The sequence below is a fragment of the Emydura macquarii genome, unplaced genomic scaffold (assembly GCF_026122565.2).
Source record: "Emydura macquarii macquarii isolate MOO-44397 ecotype Brisbane River unplaced genomic scaffold, CSIRO-AGI_Emac_v2 contig_3122, whole genome shotgun sequence".
Lineage (NCBI taxonomy): Eukaryota > Metazoa > Chordata > Testudines > Chelidae > Emydura > Emydura macquarii.
The window spans coordinates 3866067-3880827 of NW_027133259.1; the positions used below are offsets into that span (position 1 = coordinate 3866067).

Genomic DNA, 14761 nt, shown 5'->3' on the forward strand with positions numbered 1-14761 from the left:
AAAGGGTGGGGGAAGCAGCAATGCATCCTGGGACGATGCCACAGCCTCCGTCGGTAGTTGCACTGTGGGATAGCTACCCAGATTGCATTGCTTTCTAATTCGAATTAAGGCTGAATGTGTGAATGCAAGAGACCAGCTCAAATAGCATAGTGAGAGCAGTCTGCTGCTGTTTCTTTAAATCGGCTGCTGAGAGTCGATTTCAGCTGATTCGAATTAGCGCTGCAGTGTGAACATAACATAGCCTTGGGAAGGAGGAGCTAGCTCTTCTCTGCTCTGCTGTGTGTTTGCCTCAGCAGTACATGCAGCTGTCAAGTCTAAAGTCCCATAATTTTAGTTTGTTTTGTTTTTTTATTCTGTTGTTTTGTTTGCTTGCTTTACACTTTCTCGTGGTTGCCTGAACTCTGGCGACATTCCTGTGAATGTTGTCCTTGCTCAACATGTTTACTCCCTTCCATTGCTGTGAGAGGATGGACATCACAGGCTGTGGTCAGTTAAGGTGGCTGCCGCTTCCCTGCAGCCTTTGCATGGGACATGAAGGCTGCCATAGATGACCACTGCCTCCCATTGCTTTCAGAAGTACTGAAGCTGAGGGGTCCTCAGCAAAGACTACTGGACTCATGGTTTGGAAAGCAGTCTGGGAACTATAAGGGTGCAGGAGGGAGACTGGGATTGGAGGGCCTGCAGAGAAACGTAGGAGAGTAGAAGGGAGACAATCAAGGTCAGGGACTTGTGAGGATGAAGGGAAATACAAAAGGCAGCCTGGGGACAGGAGACTAAGGGAGAATGTGAGGAGCAGAGAGCTGGGTGGTGCAGGAAGAGACAAAGGATGGGAGGATGGGAGATGCTATCGGAATACTTCAGTATTCTGTCTTCAGCTAACGGGGAGGAACTATATACAAGTGTTTGCACTGGTACAGATGGGCTGAAGAAAGATAATTAATAGGTAAAGAAATTTTCCCCTTAATCCATTCCCCCACCAAAGAATTACATGAGATTGTGTCAGCAAAAAGGGAAAAGAAATAGCAAGTCATATTTTGGGCCAGCCAGCTGTGAAAGCATCCTTTCGTATCTACATCAAATGCCTATTTGAAAACTGATTTTAAAGCATTCAGCTGAAGAAGCATCTATATTTTTCTTTTCTTAAATTTCACATGTCCTTATGTCTGAGGCTGGCCATACATTGTAATCCTGGCTGTGCATCTGCTGTTCAGGTTCATAGTAGCCAATGCCAACAGAAACTGGAACAGATCATTGAGATGTGCTCTTCTACAGTTATGGGACATTGTGATGCTGTGTAATGGGGATTTTTAAGGCTGATGTGTCAAGAGGTTTCTTAGGTCTAATAGGAAATTAGAATTTTTACAAATCTATTAAAAGGCATGCCCCCGCAATAAAAAATAAATAACAGATCCTTTAATGGTCCCCTTGATGACCGAATTAATTTGTATTTATGATTATTTACTCAGCTAGAATTCCTGGTCAAGCTGTTCTTTTTCCATTTTTTTCACCTCTTATCTCCCTGATTTCAAATATGATGCTGCTTTAACTGTACCTGAAACCTTAAAATGTATCTGTGCAAACGAAAAGTCATGCTTCCACATGCCACCAGGCCAATAGAGGAAACATATGCTCTGCTACATCAAGCACGGTTTGCCTTAATCTAAAGCTGAGAGAAATCAGTTTTGGAGGTGCGCTGATTTAAGGAGAACAGCACAGTCTATGAAGGGTGGGCTAAAGCAGAGTGCACATTGTCCCTGATTGTAATATTATAGGAAATGGAAAAGGAGGTAAATTCTAATTTACATAAGGGAGCAACTTATTTGTGTTAAATGTAAAATCTTTTAATACAGAAAGTCACATTTTCTCAGGGAAAAACAAGGTATCGGTTTGATGGAGCATGGGGACGGGGCAGCTAACCACAGCATTTTTCTTTGATTTCATAAGGCACCAACAGCAATGAACTCCAGCAGGTACTGTGTGAGTACATCTGAGTACGCTGACCAACTGGCTTATCTTCTTCCTCATTTTGTTCCTCTGTTGGTGTGATTTATGTCAACACAATTCTTTTCTTTGTCCCATTAGGTGGATGGATGAATCTGTCATTCAAGAGATCACGCCTAAGCTGATCGGGGACTGGCCTAACACGTATACGTTCACCAAAGCCTTGGCCGAGTACCTGGTCCAGCAAGAGAAAGAGCACTTAAACATTGCCATCATCAGGCCATCCATTGTGGGAGCCAGCTGGCATGAGCCTTTCCCAGTAAGCCTGACTACCCTTCTTCTTTTAACAGGTTCCCATGGGTGCCCTCCAGATCCAGCTGAGGCTCATGCCCTACATCCAGGTTGACTGCTTGGGGCAGCCCTTTGTTACCCACTGCCTGCTGGACATCATAGAAGTGCATTCTGGTTCTTCAGAGTCCCCAGGGAAGATGGTGGGAGATGGGAGCCAGGTAGTGTCTGGTGCGGGGCTGCTCAGTGTCTCCAGAAAAGATTCACATTGACAAAGTTGAAAAAGGCAATTTAAAAAATCAGATGAAATGGATTTAATGTTGGTGGGAAATGCTGGACTTTCAATCCTGGAAACTGAGGGCAGCCTTCTCCACACTGCCATGCCAGCGTATCTCAGCATGAGCTGGGGGGGACGCTCCTAGGACTCACAGGATTGGTTAGGCCCCCTGCACATTGAAACCTGAGCTTTATGCTAAGGCAGTCTGCTGGGCATGCCCAGGAGGGCCAGCTGTGAGAGTGTTTTTGGAATAGGGCATGAATACCTTTGACGTGATATAGTCGTGTTAACAACTCATAAAGCTGAGATGCTCCAGTTACATATTTATGGGAAGTGTTGCCGATATTAGGAGTATCACGTGGAAGTGAATGCAGCCAGGTTTATACATTGAAATAAATAGTCTAGGCCAAATTTACCATTGGCCTTAGCAGATGCAACATGTTTCAGGATTGCACCTGGGTCATGAAGGTGACTTAGTCACCTTTGCCTCTCCCCCTACCTGAGTGACTCCAGGCACAGCTCAGACATCACCTCGGATCTGGGCCAAAATATCCATCTTGGAAGGACAGAGTGGGGGCATAACAGTGCCATTGCAGGTCATTCCGAATATAATTGGTCCTGATGTTCTTTTCTGTCTTTGAAAACGTCAGGGATAATTAAATAATGTCCAGTCTGACCCTTACACAGGTACCTCATGCTGATCATTATAAGTAAGGGCTGAATGCATCAACACCAAGACTACATGGCATTTGGAAAGTCAGATCTAGTTCACAAAGTCAAATTATCATTGTAAAGAGATGATCATTAAAACAAAATATGAGTGTATTTGACTATATCGTAAACTGCGGTCAAAACTGGCTGTTTACCAGGTATTCTTTATTTAAAATCAATAAAATACTTTGTGCTATCTTTGCTCCTTGGCAGCTGTCCCAGCTACATTGGCTTCCTTTTTAACAGTGGTCTGATTAAGAGACTTCATCCATACCACAGCTCTATAACCCTGAATGAGCAATACTTTGTTGAAAGAAATAATAAAAAATGCCTTTCCTTTTTTTGCAGGGTTGGATTGACAACTTCAATGGAGCAAGCGGAATGATTATTGCAGTACGTATAGTTACTACTTTAAAAAAAATTCCTTGGCTCAGAAATTGTGTGCAGAAAATGTCATTGCATTTTATAGATTCTCATAGAGACACATACTGTACATCTTTATGGGAATGTGGCTACAGCACCTGGTGGTGTTGTCTATTTATACTGCATCCAAAAAAACCCAACCACCTATCTTAAAAGAACATTGATAGTATAGTGAAGTACTGAAAAGTTAGGAAATAAAAGAATTAATGCTACCTATGCAAGCGTATTTTGCCCCCCTTGTGCATACGCATTGTGATACAGTCTTTAATTACGTGATCACATACTAGTTTTTCTACAGGATCCCGGTCTCCTGCCAGAAGAAGGTGCATTGAGAGCATAGTCTCCATATTTTTAGTTCTAGTACCTGGCAGAACAGTGACAGCCGGGAGCGAGCATATGCAGAGCTCTGGGGGGATACCAAATTCTCATCGTGGACAGCGTGTAGGATCCATGTGGGTATGAAGCATGCTCATTGCAGACAGAATCTTGGGAGAATCTAGCTTCTCACAAACTTCTACTGGGCATGTGTAAACCATGATTTTCAGAGGCTTATCAGTTGGCCAAATTTGAGCAAATTTTCATGGGGCTGGAAATGTCAAGTCTATTCTCCAAGGCATGGGGACACTAAAGCTTCTCAGTGAAGTGGTTGTTAGAATTTTTTAACTTGGGCAAAACAATGTATTTTCCAGATCACGATAGTATGTGCTTGAACTACACATTTAAAATACTGGGCCTGATTCTCCACTGTTTTATTCCTTGTGTGGTCATTTATACCTGTGCAAAGTGCATTCAGATGGAGTGTAAAAGAACTACCAAATCAGAATTCTTCAATCACACCAATGATAGCATTTTATCCTTAACTTCTGTTCACATATCACAGGCATAAATGACAAAACAAAGTGCAGGATAGTGGAAAATAAAACCCTGGCGTTCCTAAAGAATTACCTTGAAGAATGATGCTATAGAAAAGTAAATCAATGATGATAATACATATGAAAAGCATTATCCATTTCCATGCCATTTCCCATTGGTTTGATTTTTGTTTTAAATCAACACTAGTACTGTTCCCCCTACTCATAAGAATGGCTATACTGTGTCAAACCAATGGTCCATCTAGCCCAGTATCCTGTCTTCTGACAGTGGCCAGTGCCAGATACTTCAGGGGGAATGAACAGAACAGGACAATTTTGAGTGATCCATCCCCTGTCACCCATTCCCAGTTTCTGGCAGTTGAAGTTTAGGGACACCCAGAGCATGGGGTTGCATCCCTTAACATCTTGGCTAACAGCCACTGATGGACCTGTGCTCCATGAACTTGCCTAATTCTTTTTTGAATCCGGTTATGTTTTGGCCTTCACAGCTTCCTCTGGTTGACTGCAAGCTGTGAAGAAATGCTTCCTTTTATTTGCTTTAAATCTGCTGCCTATTAATTTTATTGGGTGACTCCTAGTTCTTGTGTTACGAGAAGGAGTAAATAACTCTTCCTTATTTACTTTCTCCACACCGGTCATGATTTTATAGACCTCTATCATATCTCCCCCTCTCCCCAGTTGTCTCTTTTCCAAGATGAAAAATCCCAGTCTTATTTAATCCCTCCTCCTATGGAAGCTTTTCCATACCCCTAATAATTTTAGTTGACTTTTTCTGTACCTTTTCCAATTCCAATATGTCTTTTTTGAGATGGGGCGACCAGATCTGCTCACAGTATTCAAGATGTGGGCGTACCGTGGATTTATAAAGAGGCAATGTGATATTTTTTGTCTTATTATCTATCACTTTCCTAATGATTCCCAATATTCTTTTAGCCTTTTTGACTGTCGCTGCTTATTGAGTGGATGTTTTCAGAGAACTACCCACAATGATTCCAAGATCTCTTTCTTGAGTGGTAACAGCTAATTTAGACCCCATCATTTTATATGTATAGTTGGGATTATGTTTTCCAATGTGCATTACTTTGCATTTATCAACATTGAATTTCATCTGCCATTTTATTGCCCAGTCACCCAGTTTTGTGAGATCCCTTTGTAACTCTTTGGAGTCTGCTTTGGACTTAACTATCTTGGGTATTTTGCAAATATCTGCAAATATTGCTACCTCACTGTTTATCCCTTTCTCCAGATCATTTCTGAATATGATAAACAGTACTGATCTTAGTACAGGCCCGTGGGGGATACCACTATTTACCTCTCTCCATTCTGAAAACTGACCATTTATTCCTACCCTTTGTTTCCTATATTTCACCAAGTTTTCCTGATGCCTATTATATCAATATCCCTCTTAATGCCATCCATTCTCATCCATAGAATGTGCTACACCGGGAACACATTCTGAGAGATGACTGTATTGTATGTTTTTGTTAATCTACATTTTATCGAGGTAGTTTAAACTATAAAACTATACTGTTGTCAGCCTTGTGCAGTGTATAACAGGATTTGTGGTTTGCAATCATAGCAGAGAAGGATTATGTTCAAATAGCATCTTAATAAAAACAGCTCGTTTATACCTTAGGAATTATAGAAATGTAAATTGTTATAGTTACACTTTTCATGCTAGAGCAGCTTTAGTAATTAGATATGTTCCTGTTAATGCTTTTATCTGCAGGAGTTGTTATTTATTTCAGAATGTATTCACAAAACTCGACTGGCTCCCCATTCATTTCAAGATCTAGTTAAAATAATTGCTTTCCAGCTGTGATACATTTGAATGTATTGAGTGGCATGTTGGCTCTGTTGATGTGAATTTGTAATTATGGTTCCTTACGCAGTTGCTCATGCTGAATTTGTTGTGGTGTGGTGGTTACTGTTTTTCTTCTCTCTTTGTAATACAGTCTGCCATCTTTGCTGCAGCAATATGTATGTCTGTGTTTCTATTCAGAGATTTGTGCTGTGTCTGCCATACATCACAATTGGTGATGAGGATTTCAAGAACCTTCCATGCATCAGAGTAGCAAACAATCTATGACACTGCCTGCAGCCTTTTGCTGGGGGAGGGAGGTGTGAAAAGAAGGGAGGGGCGAGAGGAGTCGGCTATAACTGTGAGTCGTTCAAGAGCACTTGGCACCCAAGCCCCTGATTATAGCAGAAAGGTTTGGATTTCATCAGTGGAATCAACCTAATGGTGAATCTATTTCCTCCTTTGCAACAGAGTAAAAAAGATTATCAGAACACTGTGCTTTTAAGGATGGGCTTAACGAGGCCCTGAGAGACAGATTTGCGGGTGGACTGCTTAATGAAAGCATACAGAAAAGGCTGTTAACTGAGGAAAGACTTACCTTTAAACGTGCAGTAGAATGGATGGAAATGACAGCAATGGGTGCAGTAGCATTGCATACTGAACCTAAAACTGAAATAGGAATGCATAATCTATCTGTGATCCAAGGTAAGAGCTGGTCCACTCAGCAGACAGACAAGTTATTAGTGTAGAAAAGGGCTCCTCACGCCTTCTGATTGCTAATTTAAAGATGCGTATTGCAGAAGCTGTAATAAAAAAGGCCATATCCAAGTGGTTTGTTACACTAAGAGAAAAAAGGAAGAGACCAGGGTATAGAAAAAGGAATATCAAGGGTACACTGTATAGACAGAAGCAGTAGTGACACAGACTGAGAAAGTGGAGTAGTCGGCAATCTAGTTGACACCCCAAGTGGTGGGAAAAGTACTCAAAATGGAATTGGACTCAGGCTTCACAGTGTCTGTTAGTTCACATTCAAAATATGAGAAAACTTTTATTGAGGGAGACAGCAGCATTGCTAAAACAGGTAGGGGAGAAAAGATAGTGCCCGTTTGTGTTATGCAAGTGAATGTGGAGTATAGAAGCACTGTTTATTAGACATGTATGTCATTGAGAAGGGGGGAACCAGCCCTGTAAGGCCATGAATGGTTACATAAGATTTCTCAGGATTGGAAATCAATAAAGATGCTAGGGTCACTTTCAGCAGACCCCAATAAAAGAATTGAACAAGAGCTGGAAGGAGAACTGTCAGGAGTCAGGAGTATTCAAGGAGAACATCGGAACTCTAAAACACATGAGAGCTAAAATAATCCTAGCTGAGAAGGCGCAGCCCTAGCGTCACAAACCTCAACCTGTCTCTTACGGGAGCTGCGTGAAGGTAGACACTGAATTAGAATGTCTGGAAACAGAAGGCATACTCTCAAAAGTGGCCTGGGATGAGTGGGGAGTTCCTATAGTTCAAGTTGGAAAAAATGTGGTGTAGTAAGGGGGTGTGGAGCTCTTAAAGTCACAATAAGCCCTGTATAAATGTTGAAAAATACCCTCTGCCTCAGATTGAAGACATTTTTGGTATACTTGCAGGGGGGCAATGATTCAACAAAATTATTTATCATTGACCTAACTACAGATGGAAATTGAGGAGGAGTCTAAGGCATACCTCACAATCAACACACAAAAAGGTCTGTGCCAGGACAACAGGCTAGGGTCTAGTATTGCTGCAGCTCCTGCTATATGATGATGGGTGACGGACCCAGTTTTGCAAGGTGTTCTGAGAACACGGTGTCAACTGGATGATGTTGTGACCGGTGGAAGTGATGAAGAACATCTGGAAGGCTCGCAAAGGGTATTAAATGTCTAGAGGAATAGGGGTTATGAGCCAATTGCATAAAATGTGACTTTTTCAAGGACTTCAGTAACTTATTGTGGGCACATTATTGATGCTAAATGCCTACACAAATCTCAGAAGAAGATTAAAGCTGTCCTAAATGCTCCACCACCAAATGATGTCATAATTTAGATCATTTCGAGGATTTATCAACTATTGTAGCCAATTTGTATCAAACATAGCACCTGTATTGCATCCATTGAACTGTAACTGCGGACTAGACAAAATTGGATATGGTCACATAGGTCATAAATCGTTCCTAGAAGCAAAACAATTGGTCGCATCAGACAGTGTACATACACACTTTAACCCATCCTTGCCTATCAAGTTAACGTGATTCTTCCTCACATAGAATTGGGGTCTGTATATCCCACACCATGCTAGATGGCAGTGACAGACCCATAGCATTTGCCTCCAGATCGCTTGCAGTGGCGGAAGATAACACTACGCAAGTAGATAAGGAGACTTTGAATTTCCTTCCGTATAGATACTGGTTTAATTTCTTCACACCAGATACCAGATTTAATCTTGTCAGAGACCACCAGCCCCTAGCAGCAATCCTTCATCCGAAGAAGGGAGTTTCTGTAACAAATGCAGCTCATGTGCAACGCTGGGCTCTCTTCTTAGCTGCTTTCATCTATGACATGGAATTCAAAAGAACAGAAGAGCACACAAATGCAGATAGGCTCTCCCACATGCCCATTCTAATTGAAGGGTGACCTGTAATAGAGACAGAATCTGTTGAATTTGTCATATTGTTTCAGTTTGAGAGCACCACAGTGACTTGTAGTTTGACCAAGCAAGAAACCAAGAGGGATCCCATGTGAGCTCAGGTTTATGAAGCCACTCTGAAGGGCTGGAAAGGGCTGGAAATATACTAACAGCCCTAATCTGGCAGCCTTTTACACACGGAAAGGTGAGCTTACCATACATTAAGGATGTGTCATGTGGAATTCATGTTATATCTAGTAAACTCTGCACAAGAGTCTCTAGACGAGCTCCCTGTAGGTCATCTAGGAGTAGTAAAAATGAAGGCGCTTGCCAGAAGTTTTGTATGAAAGCCAGGCATTGACCAACAAATATAGCAGCTTGCTGAGGGATGTTGGGACTGCCAGCAGGTACAATGCATGCCTAAACCAGCATCATTACCCCCCTGGCAATGTCTGCATATTGGCTTTGCGGGGCCATTTTCGGGAATGATGTATCTAGTAGTGGTGGATACACATTCCAAATGGCCTGAAGTTTTTTTGCATGAAAACCACCACAGCTACACAGATAATAGGAAAAACTTTGAAGTTTGTTTGCAAGAACTGGACTGCCAGAACAAATTGTGAGTGACAGTGGTCCTCGGGTTTGCTCAGAAGAGTTTTGGCAGCTTTTGAAGAAAAATGATATTAGATATATCACTTTACTACCATAACACCCAGCCACAGATGGCTTGATTGAAAGGTTTGTACAAAAGTTTAAGAAAGTCCTGAAATCCATGACATATGAGAAGGGGTCATTACAGCAGGAGCTGGCATGCTTCTTGCTAGCATATTGAAATGCAGTACACCGAAATGCCAGTTATGGGCAGAAATCTCCAGTCACGCTTGGATTTATTAAAACCAAATCTACATCTACGAGTCAGAATTTGTCAAATAAGTCAAGCTGTGGTGAGAGGTACCAATGCAGCTCGTCATCTACAAGTGGGTCAGTGTTAGCACGTGATTATCGGGGAACCAGTATGTGGCTTCCAGCCACGGTCCTTTGTCCTGTATAGCGCATTGAAACCCAATGCGTTTTGGTTCTGCCACGTTGGCCAAGTGCAAGATTCAGGAGTGACTCTGTGGCTGACAAAAGCAGCAAAATTTGGGGAGCTGCCAGTTCTCCCAACATCAGTGCCCCAGCTTGAAGCAGCAACCAACCACGTTATATCAGTAAGCAGCTGTGCTGAATAACCAGAATCATCTGAGGGGAAAATCTGAGTCCGATGTTGCTACAGACACATCACTTCCTCAGAGAAATGTTCAAAATGTTGGCAGATGCTATCTGGAAAGAAATGCAAAAGACTTCACTTGTAACTGGACCTTTGGTTGTTCCTACACAACTACTTCTGAAGTTTTATGTCTGTTTCATTTTGGGGGGAGGACAGATGTGATATATTTGAATGTATTGAGTAAAGTTTGCTCTGTGAGTTTGCATTCGTAGTTTCTTAAGCAGTTGCTTATGCTGAATTTGTTTTTATATAGTGGTTACTATGTTTTTTTCCTTTCTCTCTTTTCAATAGAAGAGACAGCATGCCAGGGGTGGCCAATCAGTCAGAGACGAAGAGCCCAAAAATAGCTATAGATACTGCAAAGAGCCCCATTTACCTAACCCTCCCCCAAAAATTTGCACTGATCCGTCAATTTTGGCGGCAGTTTGTCAATTTCACATTTGAAAGTAAAAACTTTTTGGCGCCCCATACAATGCGCGGAGCCGCGTTTGATAGAACACAGAGCCACATGCGGCTCTCGAGCCGCGGGTTGGCCACCCCTGCAGTATGCCATCATGGCTCCAACCATGTCTGTGTTTCTAATCAGGGGTTTGTGCTGTGTCTGCCATTCGCGCAGCCTTTTGCAACCCACCATGTACAAGCTCACAAATGTTGCTCTCTCTCTTCTCCACTCTCAGCATACTAGGTTCACCTAGTATGTGTCTCTTCTCTGTTCTTTCATACAACCTTGCGACTGTTAGCATGAGAATCTTCTCCTCTGCAGCTTGTCTGGAAACTCCTTGTAAATCTCCACTTCATTAACTTTCTATTGCTTTTCAGCTATCATCTGAAAAGAATTTTTTTTCTTCTTTGCTAACAACTCTGAATTTCTCTCTGCTATTTTGCTATTATTTTAATTTTATATCTGTATTTATTTAACACCACGTGTTCTTTGGGATAAAGTTTGCATGAATGATGTTACACAAAATGAAGTTCTGTTGTTTGTCCTTTTTTTTTTTCCCCCTTGAGAGTGTTGTGTGAGTAATAGCTCACACAACAAGGTGTGCAGTTAGTTGTGCTGGACACCTGCACACACTAGGCACAGTGTGAGGCTGGAGCCTAAAGCCAAGTGCTTTCAGCCATCCAAGAAATGCGGTGAAAGAAAAGAAAGAAAATCAGTTGAAATATTTACATAGTGATAAAGTTTTGATTTTCATGTATTCCAAGATTTTGTTTAATATCTAGACTATTTTATATCATATCTCAAACACCTATGCTACAAAATAACTATTTCGCAGTGTCTAGATCAGTGGTTTTCAACCTGTGGTCCGCGGACCTCAGGGGGTCCACAGACTATGTCTAAGAGATCCGTGAAAGGTGACTATGAAAATAAAGTTTCAGATCCCAGATCAATCAGAAGTATGTGACTATCCCCACCTACAGGTCAAAACCCAGAAATGGGTCAAAATTCAGAAAATTCAACATAACTGGCTGTTTCTTCTAAAGAGAGTGCTAAAGAGTGCTTCTTTGAGTGGCAGGTAGTGTGTGTTCTCGTGTAGCCTCGGTAACGATAGTGGCATGGCTGGTGAGGCAGGGCTTAGACAAGTAAAACAGAGATACTCGAGTATCTCTCTATTCAGCCAAGCCGTGCCTCCCTGTCTACCATGCTATTTTTAGCCATATTGTTTCCTGCTGCCTCCTTGCTGGAGCCACAGGAAAAGACTCCAGAAGCAGGGAAAGGCTCTGCCAGCTGCCTACTGCTGGATCCTTCCCCACCCTAAAGAAAGACTCTGGCAATAGGGGAAGGCTCTGGCAGGGGGGCGGCGGTGGAGAAAGGATTAGCTTTTCTTTGCCGCAATGACGGGCTCTGGCAGCAAGGAATAGCTGAAGCCTTTCCTCGCTGCCTTCCCTCTTCCAGAACCTTGCACTGACAGTAGCTGCACACCTCAGAGTGGACACGGGGCTCTTCTGACTGTGGTGTGTAGCCGCACGTGCTGTAGATGCTGCTGCCAGTGGTGTGTAGCCTAGGAATGGAACAGCAGAAGGGGATGAAGTGTCTTGGCAGAGTTGTTTTGTGGCCCAAGACTAGAATAACAGAAGGCTGCTGCAGAATAGGATTGAGGTAGATTGTCAGAACTGGGTGGGGAAGCTTATGTGATTATTGCCTGTCTGCAACTTTCTTGTGACTCTAGTATCTTTAATAAGCACTCGAATGACATAAAATATAATAATAATTAGCAAGATATATGCATTGTTTATGGGCTAAGCACAGACTTTAAAAACAATCGTTCTAGTAAGGGTTTTTCTTCCAGACTTCAGGCAAGTGGTTTTGCAGGGCTAGACATGCTCTGTTTGTCTCTAGCCGTGGTCCTCAGCTTTGCACAGTTTGCAGACTACTTCATTATCTGATGGACTTACAGACTGACAAAAAATAATTGTATCACAATAATTTGATGGGATGAGCACATTGGAACATTGCTTATAAATAGCTGATGATGCAAAATCCTCTTGACCACTCTCCCTCCCTTGTGGCTGCTGAGTATCTCTGCTCTCTCCCCCCCTTCCTGTGCATGCTTCACTCCTGCCTTAGAAGGAAAGAGAAATTGGGGAAAGGATTTTGGCAGCTTCCACGAAGGCTTATCGTTTTGCTCATTGCTCCCCTTCCCCCCGCAGCTCATCTTTAACCAGCACTCTGCTCTCCCCTTTGGACCCTGGTGGTGTCTGTCATTCACTGCACACATGAACTCTACAAAAGCCACACATCATTTGTTAAGTGCCACACACACACTGATGGTGCTTTAGGAGCACATCATAACATGGAAGGTAAACTCCAGGAGGTATGCATAGCTAAATCCTAAAGATCGGGATAAAATTTTCAAATGCACTTAAGTGACATAAGAGCCAGAAATCTCATTTCCCGAGTGCTTACTGACTTTCAAAGAGACAGAGGCTCCTAAATGCCTATGTGACTCCTAAATCATTTGAGCACTTTCGAAAATGTGATACTTAGGCACTTGGGAGTCTAAGGCTACGTCTACACTACAGCCGATGTACGCCACCTACTTTACACCACTCAGAGGTATGAATAAACCACCCCCTGAGAGACATAAGTTACGCTGACATAAGCTCTCCCACTGCCATTCGCCTGGGTGATTTTATTATGCCCACTGGAGAGCTCTTTCATCCTCAATGTGCTTTTAATATCATGCGTTAAACAAGACCCGCTGCCTTTTTATACACTGCCACTGATATTTGCTTGTCACATTTCCTCCGAGAACACTAACTAGCTTGATCCACACAAGAATATCAAGCCCTGGCTCTCCATAAAGACAAGCTGGTCTTCTGTGTTGCATAGTGGGCTTGAAAAGTGTCTAAGTGGTGCTGCATCCTCTCTCGGCCAAGGAAATCGGGTCATGGCATATTGTCACTGACTGTTTCCCTCTGTCATGCAGGCAGGTAAAGGGATTCTGCAGACTGTCAAAGTCAATAACGATGCAGTAGCAGATCTGATTCCAGTAGATGTTGTCATCAACCTCACGCTAGCGGCTGGATGGTACACTGCAGTTCACAGGTAAGGATGAGCACTTGTTTTTCTGATTGCTGGTAAGGTATTATGGTATCATATGGATTTTTAAAGGGACCCCGGATATCATCCAGCTTTAGACTTCATGAGACAGCAACATTTGATTCGCACATTCAGTGTCTTGCTTCCTGAGTTTGGCAGGAGCTAAAAGTGGAACAGAAGCAATAAAGATAGATCCTGAGATCTGGGGCAGCTTCTCATGCCACTCTGCAGGAATCCCTTTGGTTAGTAAGATGGTTCCTTGGCACTGATAAAGTGCAATACATATACATGAATGCATAGAACTGTAAAAATATTACATGAAGTGGGAATGGTGTGCAGAAACTGAAAAGGTTTTCCAGTCTTCTAGATGCTCTTTAACCAAAGGCGAGCTGATGGAATACAAGTTTCAGAGGGTGGCTGCGTGTAAACAGAAGGAGCAAATCAATCCATGGGGAGCGGGAGTGGCAAATAGGGTGAAATGTTAGAACCTGGTGAGGAGTGTCCTCTGGATTCTATATGGGCCAAATCCTTACTCATGAAAATCTCACATGGACCTTACTGGGAGTTTTGGCAGAGTAAATACATGAGTTTTCAGAATGTGTCTCAAGTTTAACTGGTTCTCTCCTGCCTAGTGTGCGAGGTTCATGAGGCAGAGCTCACCTCCAGTTACACACACTAATAACATTGTCCTTATTAGCCTGCCTAGATCTGGGCATAAACTTCTGCAGCTGGCACAGTCATGAATGTGACATGAGCAACCCTTAGGAAAAAGCAATACACACTCCTATGCCTTATCATCACCTCTCTGAAGCAACTGTGTTGTACCACAGAATATCAGCTTTCATTTCAAGAACTTAAGTCTCTTTCTGTTATGGTTGCATAGAAAACCTCTGAAATGTGAATTGAGTGTAAGGGCTTGTCTACATGGGGAAGTTAAGGCAGGGTGTGACTTGAAAGTGTTGTAGTTACACAAGTATAACTCTCCAG

General features: G+C 42.5%; 1 protein-coding gene across 2 annotated transcripts in view; it reads left to right on the forward strand.

Annotated features, from left to right (window-relative positions):
* The window catches only part of FAR2 (fatty acyl-CoA reductase 2), a 169792-nt gene that overhangs the window by 120579 nt on the left and 34452 nt on the right, over positions 1-14761 (forward strand). For both annotated transcript variants that reach the window (XM_067531016.1, XM_067531017.1), the window contains 3 exons: positions 2083-2260; positions 3566-3610; positions 13662-13780. In XM_067531016.1, coding sequence (XP_067387117.1) covers positions 2083-2260; positions 3566-3610; positions 13662-13780 — 342 coding nt within the window. The remainder of the gene's footprint in view (positions 1-2082; positions 2261-3565; positions 3611-13661; positions 13781-14761) is intronic.